Source organism: Oculina patagonica, chromosome 4 (genome assembly GCF_052425735.1).
Source record: "Oculina patagonica isolate OP01 chromosome 4, crgOcupat, whole genome shotgun sequence".
Lineage (NCBI taxonomy): Eukaryota > Metazoa > Cnidaria > Anthozoa > Scleractinia > Oculinidae > Oculina > Oculina patagonica.
Window position 1 is genome coordinate 62,854,080 of NC_135761.1, and position 19,934 is coordinate 62,874,013.

The 19,934-nt window shown below is 38.5% G+C and overlaps 2 protein-coding genes across 3 annotated transcripts in view; both read left to right on the top strand.

The window, feature by feature from the left end:
- Window positions 1–18,329, top strand: part of LOC144651033 (farnesyl pyrophosphate synthase-like) — a 20,456-nt gene extending 2,127 nt beyond the window's left edge. The window contains exons 1-10 of one of the 2 annotated variants that reach the window (XM_078510892.1): window positions 8,048–8,259; window positions 8,483–8,507; window positions 9,999–10,114; window positions 10,211–10,291; window positions 10,898–11,020; window positions 13,830–13,912; window positions 14,687–14,759; window positions 16,452–16,529; window positions 16,687–16,821; window positions 18,102–18,329. In XM_078510892.1, the coding sequence (XP_078367018.1) occupies window positions 8,128–8,259; window positions 8,483–8,507; window positions 9,999–10,114; window positions 10,211–10,291; window positions 10,898–11,020; window positions 13,830–13,912; window positions 14,687–14,759; window positions 16,452–16,529; window positions 16,687–16,821; window positions 18,102–18,302 (1,047 nt within the window). In that variant the 5' untranslated portion in view covers window positions 8,048–8,127 and the 3' untranslated portion in view covers window positions 18,303–18,329. Of the gene's footprint in view, window positions 1–8,047; window positions 8,260–8,482; window positions 8,508–9,998; window positions 10,115–10,210; window positions 10,292–10,897; window positions 11,021–13,829; window positions 13,913–14,686; window positions 14,760–16,451; window positions 16,530–16,686; window positions 16,822–18,101 lie in introns of those variants that run through there. The other variant, XM_078510893.1, reaches the window with a different exon arrangement.
- On the top strand, window positions 2,887–7,346 carry LOC144651036 (uncharacterized). The gene is made up of 6 exons (XM_078510895.1): window positions 2,887–3,003; window positions 3,580–3,679; window positions 4,360–4,460; window positions 5,547–5,707; window positions 6,576–6,716; window positions 6,904–7,346. Exons 1-6 carry the CDS (start codon window positions 2,918–2,920, stop codon window positions 7,020–7,022), a joined length of 708 nt encoding a protein of 235 aa, XP_078367021.1. The 5' UTR covers window positions 2,887–2,917; the 3' UTR covers window positions 7,023–7,346.
- Window positions 18,330–19,934: the final 1,605 nt, after the last annotated feature.

Consider the following 19,934-nt stretch of genomic DNA (forward strand, 5'->3'; position numbering starts at 1 on the left):
TAGGTCCTGCTGTGGGACTCTTGTTGCGTAGCAGACGGACGGGTCACAAAATCCCCGATATTTAGACTGTCTGCAACGCAGCCTGGGACTCTTATAAAATGTTTATTCTTTCCTACAAGGGTTATCCAGGCTTATTTGTTTTTTGTTTTTGGTGTCTGTCTCCTGCAAAATAAGGTTACCTTCTAGAAACATCATCTTGTCTGGTTGACCGACCGGGGGTTCCCTTAACGTTTTACATGCAGACGGTATGTGATTAAGCTTCGATAGTGAAATTTGCAGTTGGCTTCCAGTAGACTTTCATCGCAGGAAGTGGAGTGAAAATTTACCTCGTTGGTAAACCTTAAAAAACAAACTGTATTTGAATTATTATAATTATGTTTTTTTTTTAATTTGAAAGACATCAAGCTTTCGTTGTTTTTAATTGTCTAACGTGAATTAATCAAATTCCACCAATACTTAAAGCCAATGTGATCGTTTGAATTGCAAAGCATTTAAGTACAAAGCATTGTGTGTGATTGGTGCACGTGGCGCTTGCTCAGAAAGTCTTCTATGCTCTCTCCTTTTACCTACAATGCCAAGTACACACAGCTTCACCAGGTGACGCCCGTTGCGGTATTGACAGATTCTCTGATTTACCTGCCAATTTATTGTTGTTACTTTTGGTATTGTAACTGCTGGTAATCGTTACTTTTAGTATTGTTAGTATTATTTTGGTATTGCTGTTTTGCACGTAGCTTGCGCAGCGGGACACTCCAATCCATTCATGGAAGATCCCAAATGTTCCAAAGGAATTTTCACTGTTTATCAAGAGGGATGATTTAACAGGATGTACACTGTCTGGAAATAAGGTGCAATGTTTAGGATTTGTTTAGTTAAAAGCTAACGTCACAACACATGCTCACCTATTTTTTTGTGTATAAAATTACTCTTAGTTTCATCCCGTGAGGGGAGGAGGCCTCCTGTCATTTGAGATCAGTCGTGTGCCACCAAAAAGGTTCTTTAAGGGGCAGTATCATAACCTTTGAACAGCAAATGAAAGGCATACATTCATTCGAATTCTTCACGGTGTGAATATACGTAATCAGTGGTTTTTAAGTGATTTTCTTCCAAGTAACACTGTCAAACTTAACATCGTCGGCCCAACCTTTTCAAGTGTAGGCTATTACTGTTCTATCCGTCCGCAGCCAAACCACATTTTAACAATTTTAATGACTAATACAGTACGTTTTAGCAAGGCCAGGCCACTATTAGTAGATTTCTAACTGATACCAACGCCTTTATTGCATTTTCAAGAAGCCCTAAATAATTGTGACACTGCCCTTGTTAACCCCGGACCCTAGTAGTAAAGGATAGAAAATCGAAAATGGATACTTTTTACAGGCCAGAACACGAAGAAAAAACATAACCAACATTAAAATAAAATCGCTTTGTTTTACAATACTTCACTGAATGGGTAGTTCCGTTTTAATAGACAATATCTTAATCGTTTAGCTGGACGTTTACGCACTACAATTTTAGCTAATACAATTTAAAGGAACCCTATTTAACGGTCATACTGGGATCTCAATGCCAAAAGGCAATAAGATACCTTATTTAAGGTCTGATAACCTCAAAACAGTATCTGAGGACTTAGAATCTGAGTGAAACCAAATCGTTTGAGGGTTTGTATGTTGCTTTTTATAGCATTTTTTTTAAGTTTATAGATTCTTTATGATACTGCAAAAAGCATTGAATACTGCGGCTGTTGTTAAATAATGTGCCTGTGTTTCATAAGAATCTTTTCTAAGATTCGGTGTGGCCGGGTTGAAAGTTGTAACAAACGGTAGAATCTCCTCTACTAATTATGGTTTTGATGCGTTTCTTTTTCAAAAGAATTTCTGTGTCTGGTTTAGGATTCTACAGTATTGTTTGTACTTAAATTGATTTGTTTCAGGTTCGCAAGCTGGAGTTTGTATTGGCTGATGCTTTATATAAGAAGTGCGACACTGTTGTGACAAGTGGTCGCATACATTCCAATCATTGTAGAGCTACTGCAGTTGCTGCGAGACAACTTGGCTTGAATTGTTACTTGTTACAAAGAAGTCCTGGACAGGCAAGAATATAATCTTTAAATCATTTGCTAGTTAGTTTAGGTAGTGCTTTGTAATTAAACTAACATGATATATATTATGTGTCTCAAACATTAAATTACTAAGGGCACGTTCGTTCGGGGTCAATCCGGAATAAGAATCATTGGAATAATGCGAGTTAGCGTTCGTTTGGCTGCTCTTCCTATTCCGGAATACTTGAATACTTACTGCTCCTGGGATCAGAATAGCCGGAATGTATTCGGGAATATATTCTTATTCTAGAATATTCCCAAACGAACGCGCCCTAAAATTCCTAATTCTTGAATGGTTCTGCGCGCATGCCTATTTGTCGCGTAACTGACATGCGATCACGTGCTTGTACAATAAGAACTGTCCGATTACAGCATCTTATAATTGGATGGATACCTGCCCTTGGACGTCTTCGCCATTCGCGCGCATCAGACGTGCACTAAACTGGGTTCTTTTTTGCTGTTTCCCTACCGTTTGTAAAACTAATAGAATATACCACTGACTTTTTCATTAAAAAAGGTTCTCAAAGACTTCCTAATCTCGAACTTTGCCATTGATACGATTAATAAGTAATTTGACCTTAGCCTGCTAACAGGCTCCCGAGTAGGGCAGAAAGAGAAAAAGAAATCCAATCCTCTGCATGTATTGCGGACTTATGACGCTAGATAATTAAATATTTCATTACTGTACATTCTCTTAATTGTAGCTGTAGCTAGCTGAGATGTTTGTTTGTATTATTTTGCATGTAAATGAAAATTAATCTCTTTACTGTGCAGACGACCGAGATTGGATGTCAAGGGAATCTTCTTTTAAGCAGAATGGTCGGAAGTCACATTGTCGTTGTACCGGATATGGACTATGATAGTGGCCTCAGTCAAATAATAGAGACGATGGCAGAAAAGTTGTAAGTGACATTACAATGTATTGCATTACAAAAAACGTGAGAGAGACGGTGGCCTCATAGTTAGCACACTGAACTCCGGATTAAGTGGTCCGGGTTAATAGCTCTTGGCCAGGGTCACTGTGTTGGGTTCTTGTGCAAGTCACCTTACTCTCACAGTGCCTCTTTTCATCCAGGTGTGATACAAAATGAGTACTGACAAATGCAGTGCTAAGGGTATAACCCTGCGATGGACTAGCGTCCCACCCAAGGGGGGGGGGGGGGATACTTCTAGTTCGGCTTAACGTATTTTCGTCCAAGAAGTGAAACACTGGTGGTTATGAACACCATTAATACGATTTGGAGCGTTTCCTGGAATTTACTGGACATCATACTGCAACGAGCAGAAAACACTTGTTGCCCATTTATCAATAGTTGTGTAACAATTACCTTCAGAAGAAGGACAAAATATTCAGAGCCAAAAAATATAAGTATGACTTTTTTTGTTAGGGTTAATATGATGACAACAGTGCATCTCATAGACAGGATGCATGCAAATACATTAAAAGTTAAATGTTGTTTCTTTATTATTTTTTGAAGAAAACAGCAGGGCTCCTCGCCGTATGTGATTGCATATGGGGGTTCAACGTACATGAGCATATTCGGTTATGTGACAGCATTTCAAGAAATGATGAATCAGGTAATTTAAAGCTTATTTGTTCCCTGCCCATTTCATATGCTAAGAAATTGCAATGTCAATGCAAGCCTTGGTGCTTGCGTACGAAGCCTTGGTGCTTGCGTACAAAATATGGTCTTTTGTAAAGAGTCAGGCCACAAGGAGTGGCAGTCATGAACAAATTCCTGAGAGACCTCAAGAGACCCGTTTTTTGCTTTTTTTTTTAAATCAGCCACGTTATAAAACATTCAGTGAAATTAGATGTACATGTGAGACTGAGGGCCTCTTTACACGAAAGCCGAGGTGAGTTTCATCCCGGGATGAATTTCGTCCCGGGATGAAAAAAAAATTCATTTTACATGAGCGTGTTCATCCCGGGATGCTGGGACGTAAGTCGTCCCGCCCGAGTTGAATTCATCTCGCCCGTGCTTACATTACTTTATATTTCATACCGGAAAGACTGTTTACATGACGTTTCTCGTCACGTTTCATCCCGGGATGACATTTCAACTCGGTGTTTCATCCCGGGATGAAATCGTCCCGGGATGAGTTCATCCCGGGACGAAATCATGTATCATCATGTAAACAGCAACAAGAAAATGACCAGACACCGAGATGAATTTATCCCGGGACGAAAGTCATCCCGGGACGAAAACTCTCATGTAAAGAGGCCCTGATTGGTTGTTTGCTCCTGCATGTTTCAGAATCTGTTGGAAGATTTTGATGACATTGTACTGACTGCCGGCACTGGGGGAAGTGCCTCAGGAATCGCTATAGCTAATTACCTGACAGGCTCAAAGCTCAAGTAAGTTGTAGTAGTAGCGTCTTTATTTATAGAGGGTAGCACTTAATAAACCTGTGGCCCTTCTATTTACAATTATTAAAAAAACTAACCTACTACCTGTTACCTATCTTCTTCGTGCCATGTGGCACATAAGGCTTCAACACAATTCCGCCAACCATCTCTGTCAGCCGCTGCAATTTGTACCTCGCTTCCGTTCTTCCATCCAGTTTTATCCCTTTCTCTCTCTGCTGTTTTCCTCCATGTTGTCTTTGGTCTGCCCTGTTTTCGCCGCCCTTCTGGGCAGTCGTTATTTGGTTCTTTCTTCATTATGTGGCCGATGAATTTCCATCTTCTCTTTCGCACGTCCCAACTGAGGTTTTCCATCTCAGCCATCTTCAGGACTTCATTGTTTGTAATTCTTTCCTGCCAGCGTATTTTAAATATCCGTCTAAGACATCTGCTTTGAAAGGCATCGATTTTGTTCTCATCAATTTTATTCATCTTCCACGTCTCGAAGCCATACATCAAGGCTTTACCAGTGTCTTACATAGCCTGACTTTGGTTCGTCGACCGATGCTAGTGCTACTCTAGATCTTTTTCAATTTCAAGAATACCCCTCTCGCTTTGACTATTCTGTTGTGGATGTCTTCAGTACCTCCGCCCTCTTTGGAAACCGTCGCTCCCAAGTACACAAATCTATCAGCGTCTTCTATTCCTCGTCCATTCACCTCCACCAAATCGTTATTCCTCGAATTTATTCGCAGTAGTTTACTTTTGTCTACATTGACTTTCAGGCCCACCCTTTCTGCTTCATGCGCGTGAATTTCCTTGTGAGGAAATCTTGTTTCAGTGATCACCATTTACAATAAAAAACCTACGATATGTGTGAAATTTTTATCAACCATAGCTTTGACAAATCAACTCAAATCTCCTACTCATCATCATCATCGTTGTTGTCGTCGTCACCATCATCATTTATTAGCTATGGTAGATAGGGCGAGGAGACATCCGGAAACCGCCAGGCTAATAGTGAAGGCCACCCCGATTATTAGCATTCTACCAGTTATAGAAAAATATATATTTAATTGTCTTGTAAAATGATTCCAGGTGCCATACTGTCACTGTGTATTTTAATGCTGCATCTGTTTACGAAAAAGTAAATAAACACCTTACAGATGGCGGACTTGATGTTCGAGCAGAGGATATCATAGATGTTATCGATGGATATCAAGGAGAGGAATATGCCGTGAACACTCAGGAAGATCTAGGTGGGTATTAATGGAAAATAAATAACGTGTTACTGTTTCTAAAGATTCAAATAAGAAACTCAGCATCTTTCATTGGAAATTCGCGAATCTGATTGGGTGCTCTTGAAAGGGAGTATTGTTCTCGATTTTTAGTTTAAAAGTCATTGCACTGCACTGCACAGTGAAAAATGCCTTGGTAACACAAACAGTAAGTGGCTGTTTCAACATCTCAAATCTCCTAGTTGTTTATGCGTATTTTTTAGTCTCTAACTCTGTGTTAATTAACGACTGGGCGTGCGAAGGAGTGATAACGGACTTATTGTATGTAGGCAAAATTTTGGCAGGAATGTGCTGGCAAGGACCTGATGCAGCCCACCGACTAGAAAGACCGAGTCGATAAGGTGCCTTCCCTGGACATGGGTACTGCATGCCCAGCCCTGCACCTCATGTCCTGGGCGCAGTTGCTGGTACAATGTCCTGGGGTCAACGTTAACTGCATCCAGTGAAATGGCATAAGGCTTCAGCACGGCGCTGAACAGTTGCCGGCTGCAGTCAGCAATTCCCCGCCAATAAGTAGATTACACTATGACAGTTATACAAGGAAGTAAACAGGATCAAATGTTGAGTTAAACACTGCTTATTATTTAGAGCTTTTTTTTGTAAAATCAAAACTAAAGCAAGCGCATTGGCCAATAAGATGAAACGTTCCTGTGTTTCGTTTGCTGTGATTAGTCAATGTAATTGATTGAATTAAAGCAACCACTTCAAACAAAAAAGTGACATTCTATTGGGACACTTAGCTTTTACAATGCAAACAAACCAATACTGGTTGCATTTGATATGGTTGGTTTCAATAGAATACGACGTGATTGTAAACTGTTCGTTGCAGAGACCATTCTAGAGATCTCTAGTACAACTGGAGTATTGCTGGACCCACTGTATAACATTACAGCAATCAGAGCAATGCTCGCTGAGATGAACAGCAATCCCGGCAGATTTAAAGGACGAAGGATACTCTATATTCACACCGGTATGTGTTAGAGACAAAGAAGACGTTCGTCTTGTTCACGTTTTGACTACTTAACAACGAGACTGCGAACTGACGAGTTTCTGTTATCCTCCCTCCCCCCTCCCCCCCGACTGGTACGATATGTACCAATCAGAATAGCAAAGAAGCGGTTATATTTGAAAGTGAACGTTACTTCCTATCTTTGCAGGCGGGGTTTTTAATTTGTTTGACGGAAGAATGGACCCAATCATCACAAACCCAAAATCTGAAAAGAGCCTGGGTCAAGTTCTCCGTTGGGGAGATATCAACGGTCATCCGCCATGCTGACGAATAGACAACTACGAGCAGTGTCTTTTGGCATTCATCTTTCCATTTTTTGGCTTTCATTTACTATATAGCGACGGTACCAGCTATACTTTCTGTAATTTGTGCCACAAATTATCCAAAAACTCAAATTCTGTTGTATTTCTATAATTTATTGATAACAATTATACTACATTAGAAAAAGGGGGATAAGGGAAAGGTTGCAGAATTTGCTAGAGGAATCTGCAAAGTTTAAAACAGTTAATTTGACATAAAAAATATTAATGTATTAAACAAATGAGTATCTCGAATGCTGTATATGTAAGTCATGTTAGGCAAATAAAGTGAAGATATGTCATCTACTCTGACGTAAATTCAAATAAACCATCTGTACCGGTAATTCGTGTTTTGAAGGCCTAAATTTACTTTTCGCCATGTTTCAGTGTCCTAAATTTTTGTCCGAAATTTGTCCGAAACGAGATAAAAAGTCTCTGGAAACTAAACGTCCGAAATAAAAAACCCGAAATTTTAACGTCCGAAATTTTTTGCAAGTAACGTACTTTAAGTTTCAGCATCGCAGAGTGAACTTCCTTACACAATTCGGGTTTAAACTTCGACGAAGGAGGTGGGAGGGTAGAGGAGGGGTTGCATCCACCCCCAGCCCTCGTGAATCTCCAATGATTATCCTGCAAAAGACACCTTATCCACTTCTTCTGACATTGCGTCCAATGATACTGATAGCCAATTCAACAGTAAAGATACTGAATTTTCGAAATAAACTAAGCAGACGGCTTTTCACATCAGAAGAAGAAAGAAAACCTCTAAGTCCATGGTGAAAAAAATGTTTATTTTTTTGTGTGTACATTAATTCGCGTGTATTTTCCATCCAGAAAACGCTAATACAAATTATAAAAGCAAAAGTAATACAGAAAAAGTACCGCTTGCCTCGGAAAAAGAAAACCCGGAGAAAACTAACGTTTGCATATATTGCAGACCTATAATAAACTTGGAGACTGGGCAGACTGGGCAGAGACTTCTGACGGGGGCCTGGGCGTCCATTTTGGAAATCAAAATGGCTGCTCATGTTGGTTGGAAACATTGAACTTCTTCCAATTTATATTTCTTTCCAATGGCGAAGAATTTCAAACAATCGAATGATCGTGAGCTATTTGATGCCTTTTTCCCTGGGCTTGTTGATGATGTCGTGAAAGAAAACGAAAACGACAAAGAAACTGGGGATGCTGTTCGGCATATGCGTGAAGTAAGTCAACTGAGTATTTATAGGTATAATATTGGGACAACTAGAAGCTGGAAAAGTGTTTTTACGTTAGTTGAGTTATTTTGTACAATCTGTCGTTGAGATAGAATTTAAAGGAGTTTGATCACTGCATAGATTGACAGAATCCTTTAGAGATCGAAACGAATCGCGTCAAATATTTCTAATGAAACATTAAAACTTATCAAGTTATCTCTGCTTGTTTCAGGTGTTAGAGTATAATGTTCCTGGAGGTATGTATTATCAACTATCATACTTACATTGTACACTTATGACTTTTCCTCTTTGTTTCCGTGGGGGCTATGGCATTGTTCATACAAGCAGTGCAAACGCTAGGTCACACATGACATTTTATGTGCAATGTAGGCAACATCATAGGGCCATTTCATGTTACAGTGTACATGTACATGTATATCCACCCACCCCCCCCCCCCACCCTGGTTAAGGTAGAGTCGACATATGAGCCTTAGAAGTGGCTCGTCAAAAATTAAAAATACTGTATACCCAATTAAAGTCCCCCTGTAGACAGCTATTATACCCTAAACCCCTGGCCATCAAACGTGATGGATGTTCCCTTTTTGGGCATCAGCCTGTATCATATCAGGTTAATATAAGGCTACAGCGGTGTCTGACATTTGCAGAATGCAGAACGCAGACTGCAGACTGCAGAACGCAGAATGCAGAATTCAGAATGCAGACTAAGAGAATATATTGTGTTACCCTTACCATTATAATTGAAAGCTAACCGTAAACAGGCTAACTGAAGTGCTATTTAGGCTAACCGGAGTGAATAGTACATGTAGGCTAAACGGAGTGTGTAGGAGGCTAACCCGAGTGAAAAGTTCACTCCGGTTAGCCTACTACGCACTCCGGTTAGCCTACTGTACACTCCGGGTAGCCTGTTTATGGTTAGCTTTCAATAATGGTAAAGGTAACACAATATATTATCTTAGTCTGCATTCTGCATTCTGTGTTCTGCATTCTGCGTTCTGCATTCTGCAAATGTCAGACACCGAGGCTACAGGCAGGAGTGAACTGCTTTATAATATTGTCTGCCTGGCGTGACCCTATTTGGCTGAATGGCTGCATGACGGAATGACACTAATTTTCACCCCCCCCCCCCCCTTGTTTGCAGTTGTTAGCTTTTATTTGTTGGTCAGGGTAACGTATAGTATTGCCCAAACCAACAAATAAAAGCTAACTGCTACAAACCAGGGTGAAGCTAACCTCAAGCAAACTACAGTAGTGGCATTCTGTCATCCTGCCATTCAGACGAATAGGGTCACCCATCTACTAATTTCCAGTGTCTACGCAGTATTAAAGTTAATTCAATTACAATTTACTTTCCCTTATTATTTTAACTAGCAGTACTTTATCAGACTTAATCATACCTTATATTAACAGGTTTTGCTTCTTGAATTTTACCAAAGCTTTATACAGCAATCATTTGCAATGAGCATACCATGGTAATTAGCACTTGTTAAAATGTTTTTCACTGATTGTCAAATGTTCAGTGATTGGTCAGCATACTTTTGATTTTTTGTGACACTTTGTATTACTTTCCTTGACTTGCCTGACAAAAAAGTCAAAGATTTGTTGAAGTGTAATTGAACATTATTTTTGACAGACTGTCACAAGTTTCATGACAAATAAAGCATATGTTTTGCTGCACTAAAATTAATAGTCTAATGCACATGACTTTTATTTTTTGTTTAACACGTCAGGAAAAAGAAATCGTGGTCTTTCTGTGATTGGATCATTGCGACATCTTGTGAGTCCTGATAAGCTAACAGAAGAGGATGCAAAAACGGCAATTATACTTGGATGGTGTGTAGAGTGGGTAAGCTGACACAAATTTTGTATTTATTTGTATAATTAATCTCTTTTTCTTAAAGTTTGCATCAATAAGGTTCCATTTTTGTTGTTCATTGTTCAGTTACAAGCATTTTTTCTGGTTGCTGATGACATTATGGATGAGTCTTTGACAAGAAGAGGCAAGCCTTGCTGGTACAAGACGGTAAATTTTAACCCTTGCAATTCCAAGATCATGTAGTCATTTCATTTCTTGAGACTGTCTTTGATTTCTGTAGCAGGTAGTCTAGATGCAATGATCTTTTGTAATAGTAGATGTAGCTGTAGTTAGGGGCATGAAAAATGTATTATTAGACATTGAAATTACTGGTATTTAATATGAAATTATTGTGTGAGAGTTCAAAATAATGACTTGTGTCATTCAATTAGTATTCACTCATAGAAAACCAGGCTAAGTACTAGAAGGATTGCAGTCCAAAACCTACAAGCCAAAAAATGAAAAAATCTGCAGTAGGTGCACAATCACGTTCACAGCAAATAGAAAACAGTGGGAGAACCAATCAGATTTGCAGATTTTCAAAAGAACAATGCTGAGTCTTTACTTATCCTCCTTATTGTACACTGCTACAAATAAAACTGATGGAGAGATCTGTGATCATAGCTTAAAGTATAAAAATAGTTTAAACAGATCTAAAAATATAAAAGGATACTCTAAATTTTTGATCGCCTTCTGTGGTCTTCTTCAGAGAATGATGGATTGTACACTGTAGTTATGTTCCTTTGTGCTTGTATTTTCTCTATTTCTGTGTAGGCTGGAATTGGAAGTATTGCTATCAATGACTTTCTCCTCATAGAAGCCACTATCTACAAACTTCTTAAGAAACATGTGTATCATAAACCATACTATGTTGATGTACTGGATTTATTTCACGAGGTGAGTACATGGATGAAAAAACATGACCTAGTTGTTAGACCACTGGTCTTGTAATCCGGATTTGTTAGGTTTAAATCCTGTTCCCTACTGTAAGATGAATTTGTGTTTGGTAGTCTAGTCCAACTCCTACACAACTGGTCAGCCTCCTGCCAGCTTGGATCTTTAAATAATTATGTTTGTTTGTTTCTTGTTATTAATATTATTACATATGTAATGGATTTATACATTTTATTCACCAAGTGAGAGGGCTGTCCTGGGAGAATGTAGGTAAAGGTCTTGACGGGACTTCTGACTACCTTCTTAAATTATTAATCATGAAAATTACACACCACTATGTCAATGACAGTTTCAACCTTTCCAATATATATATATACATTAGTCCAGGAAAGTTAACGCGATTTGATACCGTGAGGTCAAAATGCTTGCAACAGAATTTTTATTATCAGGGATGTTTTCGTCAATGACTCTAGATAAACATATTAAAAGTCAACAAAAATCAACCCAGGGGAAATAAGAAAAAAATGAAAGTTTTTTAACTCTCTCATTTTGCCCTTAGACGCCATGTTTTATGCTAATTAGTTTTATCACAGATATGTTTTAAAAGTGTTTTTAAAGGGCAAAAAATGCTTTGGTTTGCTAATCGAAGATCCTCGCTACGAAATGATACTATTTTTTATTTTTTATTGATTGCTATTTTTTAAGCAATGCTTTTTGATAACGCCTGATAAAATTATTTAAGAAGGAAGAGTAAACCGAATATCACAGTACAACTACTCCATGGTCCAGCGGCCTCAGACTAGCTGCCTCTAACCTATTATGATCTTAGCGCTTGAAAGGCAATTACTCCCAAAGGTGAACCAAAAATACTGACAGACACTATGTGGAAAGTCTCTCCTTTTTTAAATGGCCACGACCTGGTTGGTCAAATGGTACATAAGGCAAACGATCCGGGGAAAGCAACTGCAGTATTCCTGCCTATTATTGACTTAGATCCGTCCAACATGCCCTGTACTTATTCCACCCTATTCTTTCTATCTGAACAAGCAAGAAACCAGCACGTGCCACAACATTTGATCAGCCCTTGTGGTGAAAGGCTTGGACTTTCATTACAAATGAGCCACTAAGCACATATTTATTGTCTGTGGTGTAACGAATAAGTAGTCTAAACACTGACCTACTTTGGCTTTGGCATAGAAAACTTAAGTTATGGAGAATATGCTAAGTGGAAAGGCACAAGCGAGAGCTCGCAGGGACCTTTTTTTTGGTTTGACGAAGCGCTTAATATTGTTCTTATTGCAGATGCGCTTCAGGTTCATTACCCAAAATTTTCTATACCACAAACGTCGTCTGCAGCAAAATTTCATTACCTTCTCGTGTACTACCAGGTGCAACTTTGGACTGGAAATCAAGAGCTTCCACCGTGTGACTGGAGATGGAAAGATAGTGATACAGAGAACGTCGAGGCAGCAGTGGATGCCTTATGACTTAATTTTCACAGCTGAGGCGGCAGGCGTTTTTAACAGACCCACCTTCCCCCTCTCCCCCACAGACCCACCTTCCCCCTCTGCTCCGCCGCTGTTAATTACTGTACAGTTAGAAAGGTACTGATAGATAATCAGGTGATAGTATATGATAGTCCAGTTACTGACTAGCAAGGGTTGAAAAATTACCATTTTAATGAAATTAAAATGTTAATTTTAGAAAATAACATTTTTTGTTAAATATTTGTTGGAAAACGGTCCATGATGGAATTTAAATGTACACTGCACTTAACAGACCTTGTTTTTACATGTTAAGTGCAACTAAAAGTGGGAAATGCGTTGACAGAACAGTTTACAATGGCTAATTAGCATAAAAACATGGTAGTCGTTAATACGTGGATTTTTTACGTATTTCCCATGAGTTGATTTTTGTTGACTTTTAGTATGTTAACATACATGCCTCAAAAGCAAACAATGTAAAAAGAAAAATTCTGTTGCAAGCATTTTGACCTCCTGGCAGAACTTTACTGGGCTACATGTAGACACTGGTAATAACATGTTGTTCCCCTTACAAAATAAAGAAAATAGAGTGAATTCGTGTAACCCGTTTTTTATATGCTAATGCGCCGTGTAATATTCTAATGCGGAGCAGTTCAGGAAAACAGAAAATTACGGACACATCTTTAGTATTTGAGAAAATTTGCATGTGGAAGTGAGGTTAAAATTCTAGCATTTACCAACATGTAAAAACCGAAACAGATAACGGGGCTTAAAATTTATCATGCCTTGATTTGTTTTGCGATTTTAGATAAACATTTTATATTCAAAATCACATGAAGGAAAACAAAAATTAATGTAAACCTTAATTAAGCTTGACTGAAACACAATTCTACACGCGCAATCCAATGGGGAGCTTTAGCAAACCACGATGGCAAACAACTTTTGTTTCGCAAACAAAAGGTTTAATGAGCCGGAAAATAGTATTATACGTGTTCTGTAAATCTTGGCAAATTTCTTTGCCGTCCTCTGAAAAACAACAGCGCAAAATGGCTAAATTCTACGTATTTTGAACCAGACCGCTAATTTTTCGATTTAGGTTGAACATGTTGAAAGTGTTTAAAGAAGGAGGAAACACTTCCTGTTTATATTTATTTTCTGTATTACAATTAAAGTAATTTCTTTGAGGTTTTCTGTCCACTCATGTATTGTTTTATTGTACGCAAACATTAGAATATTATGCGGCTCATTAGCATATAAAAAACGGGTTATACAAATTCACTCTAATGTCATCTTAATGTGGTATATTTTACTGTTCTTTTAAATTACAGGTTACCTATCAAACTGCAACAGGGCAGACATTAGACTTGATTACAAAGCCTGGTGACAATTTTGAGAATTTTACTTTAGAGAGGTACATACCTGTAGTGTCACACAAAACTGTGCTCTTGGAATAATTGCAGGGTGCCCAGAGGCTCTTCTGTAAGAAATCTTGGGTGCCTAGCTCTTAAAAGCGTTTAGGATAGCAAAAGTTATGCTAGACACCCAAAGGCAAAAGTGAGTCACCTGTGGCACAGGCTCTCTGGTACATAGTTACTCTTATATGCTGCTGAATAGATACTTATCAACAAAGATGCTTTCTGCAGCAACATGTCATAATTTGCCAGAAAGGAGGCACAATAGGGAAAAGTGATGTAGTTTTGGTATATCCCTACTGCTCCAGCCTCCTGGAGAAGGGTTGGGGGAGAGGGAGAGTGAGGATGTATTTCTTAGAAGTTTTGTTGTGGGGTGATGCATATAACTGCAGTTCTCAAATTTCCCACACTGTTCACCCAATAATGCCAGGGATGGGTGAGACTTCCACCACCCCCCCCCCCCCCCAATATTTCCAAATAATTAAAGACTTACTAAGAGAAACGTCTTTAAAGCCCCGGGCCCACTTCAAGTCACTAGTCAGTGCCCCCAATTGGAAAAATGCTCTGCAGTCCTTGTAACTCGTTTTGGGTAAAGCTTTTTTCTTGGGAGCGGGTTGGTGGTTAATGGATCATATTGACAGCAACAAAAGGCATAATCGTTACCTTCCCTTTCAGGCACAAAATGCATGTACCCTTGAATAGCACCCTTTGATTTAGTTAAACGTTTATTGTGGTAGTTTTGCTCAACATCACATGTATATGTTTTGTTTCAGGTACAAAGCAATTGTGAAATTCAAGACTGCTTTTTATTCTTTTTACTTACCAGTAGCCTTGGCAATGTACATGGTGAGAGTTGAAACTTATAGCTGTCTTATAATTATGCAATTGATCCCTTTATTCCAAAAGTCATCATTATTTGATTTTTCTTAATGGTATCAGTACATTGTCAACCAGGCAGGTGATAGGCTTGTCTTGATGGAATGGAAAATTCTCATAACATTAAAAAATGTGTTAATCATAAGCAACATTTTTGTTTTGCAAGGGACAAAAAAAGATTAAATGCACAACAGGATCTTAATACATGTAACTTACAGTACAGTATTTATGGGTTAGAGTCTGTTCGTTCGTGTTTTGTTGACAAATACACGCACTTGCTGGCCTCACAATGAACTTGAAATTTTTAATACTGCACGAGGCGTAGCCGAGTGCAGTATTAAAAATTTCGAGTTCATTGTGAGGCCAGCAAGTGCGTGTATTTGTCAACAAAACACGAACGAACAGACTCTAACCCTTTTAATATACAATCTGAGTACACTGCATCGTTCATCAGCTGTGGTCGTTCATAAATACAGTCAGCGAGAAGCTTGTTCAATGCAAGTCGATGGCTTTCACAATCAAGCAACTACAAGCAAGTCAATCGCACACAAAAATGTATTTATTGAGCTGCAGTTTACCTTTGAACATGAAAGCGCTTCAAGTTGTTAACCTCTTCGGTTTTGTTTGGTATTGGATCGTTGATAATTTGAGGAATATATTTTTCTTCCACTTCTACAAGCCTTGAAGCTGAAGACACCTTCAATAATGCACGATTTTTGTGCATTAATAATGGTAATAGGACTGAGTGGAGTCCAATTCGGTCTGTAATCATACGAGTGATAAACAAAATCGGACGACCGCGAAACGGGAGTCCGATTTGTTTAATCACGAGTATGATTACAGACAGAATTGGACGACACGAAGTCCTGTTACCAATTAATTAAAACTATGACAAAATTTGAGAAACAAACTAACCTTTAGTCACATGGTTTAACGTTTTTTTATAAAAACTGAAAAACATAACAGTTTACTCAACAAAATGCACAACAACAGCGCGAGCAAAATGACGCGTACTGTCCAATTACACAGGCATGACGCGTAAACTGCCCTATTACACTGTCCAATTACAAGCATGATGCGTACACTGTCCTATTAGTGCTCAAATCGGGCTGCTGATAACCAATCACCGATCGAGAATTTTGTTATAGTTTTGATTATTGTCAATACTGCCCTTTCTGAGTTTCGGCTGACAACAGGTAAAGCAAAATCACGTGATCTATTTTAACCAATTGCACGCGTGGATTTTGGACAGTGAACGAAGATTGAATATTAATGTAATGATAATGTTGTAACTGACTTTGGTGGTGGTGGTGATGATGATGATAAGTGATAATGACGATGATAATGATAGTGGTTGTGACAACAGCAGTGAAAGCTAGTGGTGGGCAGGAGGTATGACTGTCATGGCAATGAGGAGCTTTGGTCATCTAGAACAAATGATGATGGTGATGATGGAGACGATGACAGTGGCGATGATGATAGTGGTAGCGACAACAGCAGTGATGGCTAGTAGTGGGCAGTAGCAATGATTATAATGGCAATGAGGACCTTTAATCATCCAGGACAACAGCAATAGTGACAATAACAGAATGGGTACCAATGATGACAAAAATGATTATGACCTTGATGTCACCTAATGATATTTGGTGTTGTTTTCGATAGGCAGGTATAAAGGACACACAATCTCATGAAAATGCAAAGGAAATTTTACTGGCAATGGGAGAATTTTTTCAAATTCAGGTAGGGGTACTGTCGGGTACATATACAGTGTTTCAGTAGTTCATGGAAATGGTTCTATAATTTATGTGTAAAAAACAAGTAATTATATTACATTGACCCTCTCTAGAGTGGTCAGACTCGCCGTTTGTTTAATGTGTATTGTTTTTGGTGGCCACAGGATGACTACCTGGACTGCTATGGGGACCCTGTGGTCACAGGAAAAGTAGGAACAGATATTGAAGAAAACAAATGTTCATGGCTCATTGTGCAAGCTCTGCAAAAGATATCTAAAGAGCAAATGCAAATATTAAAGGTGAGATTCCTACCATGCTTGTATGCATGTGTCTTGTCACTGGTGAACAACTAGTTACGAGAATTTGATTGAACACATTAAGCCCATTTCCCATTTTTTTTTTTATTCAACGTCATCAAACATTGTAAGCGAAAATATAGGAACTGAATGAATGACCACCACAACCCAGCATAAAGTTTTTTTCACTGGTTTTTTGCAACACCTTGAGCATGTTTAAACGGTACAAATGAAACCGTCTTTAAAGGGACTATGTCACGGGTCATTTGATCTAAACTGTTCTGAAATAAGTGGTAGGCAACTTAATCCTAAATAAATAATATCTTTGAACATCTAAAGGAACTGTATAACCTCAATTTGCGGGTTAGGAATTAAGCTGCAGCTATTAAATATCGATATTTCGAAGACGCGCAGAAACAATTTGAAAACGTTTGCCTAACTTTTTCAAATTGCAATCCGTTTCCATCCAAGCCATCCGCAGCCAAAGGTGCTCGTTGACATTTTCAGTGCTCTAATATAGCAATTTTTAATAAAATTGGACTATTATTTTTAGGTTTCTTGCGGCACAAATATAAATTTTCTGAGTTCGAAAATCTGGCAAAATCCGTGACATAGTCCCTTTAAGATCTTATATGCCACATAAGAGTAAATGTTCCAGCATGTAGTGTTCGTTTGCCCACCACATATTGCAGCAAGGCCCAACATTACTGGATCTAAATGCTGGAATTGTTTGATGAGATATAGAGTCAGTTGACTATTTGTAGTTCTATATATTTGGGAGTTTTTCAATTGTTATTGCCCAACAGCCTGGCCATTCGCAATCACAAACATAAGCTTGAAGTGAGAGAGTACAGTGAATTGATGTAACTTAGCAACCCCAACCGGGCGGAAAACGGTGGTTTCAGGGAATTTTCGTTTTTTAATGAAAGTAATATATGTTCCCTAACGTGTGGTTTCTGAAGTCTCCAGATGCGGTAATAATACTTAAAAAAAAAACATTAAAGCCCTTTTTTTTTTAAAAAAAAAGTCTTCAATATTTTTTTTCATGGCCAAGAGAATTTTTTTTTCAATCCGTTTTATTTGTTATTATTATTATTCATTGTATTGTGTTTTCCTATCATTTCAACCGATTTAAAGATGTTGAAATTATATTCAGCCCATTTTTATCATTAGTTCGTCCCAAATTAGTAGACAAATACCAAGATACTTAAAGTAAAGAGTTTTTAAGAAGACCCACTGGTAATCCTGTTTTAATTTATCTTTTGGTGTGGTTTTCTGTTTAGGAAAATTATGGAGTAAAGAGTTCAGCCTCGTCGGAGAAGGTCAAAGCATTATATCACGAACTTAACCTGAAGAAACTCTATGAAGAGTACGAAGATGACAGTTATAAGAAGATTCTTGAACTCATATCCCAAAAATCGGAAAATCTGCCTAAAGAAATGTTCCTAGAATTTGTTAAGAAGATCTATAAGCGAGATAAATGAGAAATTGAAGGGGGGGGGGGGGGGGGGGCAATTATCAAAATACCAACCAATCATGGTACTTAATCGGTTTTCTTTGGCGAGTTCGAGGAAATATAATATTTTGTATCTAGAATGGAGTTCGCAAGGCATCCTTCCACCGGCAAGGATTAAAAAATCAAGACATGCTCTAATGACATTTGTTGCATTCTGAAAGGTTTAATACATGTTTAAAGCCATTTGTCACGTGAAAATACTCACGCCGTAACACATCTAAAAAGAAAACCTTCACACCATAAAACGATCATTAACGTTAACACGCGCCAACAGCGCAATCGACCAATCAAAACAAACGCATGGGAATGTGCAGGAAAAGTGGAATGTGCCTGCTCTGCACCTGATTGGTTGAGTAAACAATGCCTTGGTATTGATTAACTAGAGCAAGCCGCGTGAGGTTTCGGCACCAAATATGGAAAGTCAGCGTTAAAAAAAAGACATTAAAACACCACAAGCAAGTATCTGGTTAGCCGTGCATGGGTATAAGAACTGTGTAGCAAATGACATAAATTTACGCGCTTTACAAAACACCTCCAAATCAGACCCATGAGAACAAAAAAATATATACCGTGCGGCAACTTTCATGTGTTTCTCTAGAGTTACTTGGTGTAATATTTAGCTTTAATGTTCAAAAAGTCAAATAGCATTTAAAGTTCGTCTGCTTTTTTTGCTGGAGTTTTGTATAATTTGGTTCTGAAAGTCAGATTCTTTCCAGCTTGTTCAGTTGTATCTCATCTTCTCAAATGGTGTGTACTTCGTCTAGACTTTCTCGGCTGAGTGTCTGGGTGTGGGAAGATACCTAGGCCATAACTGTCATGAACATCATCTACAATCTTAATGGTACTGTTGCCATAGGCTTGCGGGGTATTCGCTATAGGAGCTTGTGGAAGGTGTGAATCAAAGTTGTTTTCCTTGCTTAGAACGTACTCTCATTATACAAAACACCTCCAAATCAGACCCATGAGAACAAAAAAATATATACCATGCGGCAACATTCATGTGTTCATGTGTTTCTCTCAAGTAACTTCGTGTAATATTCTACATCTACATTTATTAAGTTGATAAAATCTTGCATGCCCTTCATAGCTTTCAATTTTCTGGGTCTGGTTCGAGTCCCTTTAGCTGTTGAGAAGCTGTGATCCAGTTATAGAACTTGCTGTTTTCGCACTATGACCTTTTATAAAATAACCTGAGTTCTACGCGCATTTTGATTGGTTCTTTCTTATGATCTATCAGAATACAGACACATGGATGACGTCACGCGGTGGTGTGACTCACGCGCGTGATCAGAGATCATAGTCCAAATCAGAGTTGTCAGCAAAGTTTTTCAAACTTGCGGGGTCACAACAAAGCAAAAAAGTTTAGCTTAAGTGCAAATCCTCAGTGAGAAACAATATGCCAAGCATCGTTCACCTTTCGAAGCATTTAACTGGGCGAAACAAGCTTGAAGAAGACAGTGAATTATTCGAGAAATTATCCGAAATCTGTATGAAAGTTTGACCGATGTTGTACAGTTGGACGACGCCACGGGAAACAAACGAATTGTGGTTGAACGATTCGGTTAATGCTTACAGATTTGAACAACTTTCTAAATCGGAA

Coding starts and splice junctions, on each gene's coding strand:
- LOC144651036 (XM_078510895.1), top strand. CDS start 2,918: ATGGTCGGAAGTCACATTGTCGTTGTACCGGATATGGACTATGATAGT. Junction 3,680..4,359: donor TTCAAGAAATGATGAATCAG/GTAATTTAAAGC, acceptor TGCATGTTTCAG/AATCTGTTGGAAGATTTTGA. Junction 5,708..6,575: donor GAACACTCAGGAAGATCTAG/GTGGGTATTAAT, acceptor TGTTCGTTGCAG/AGACCATTCTAGAGATCTCT.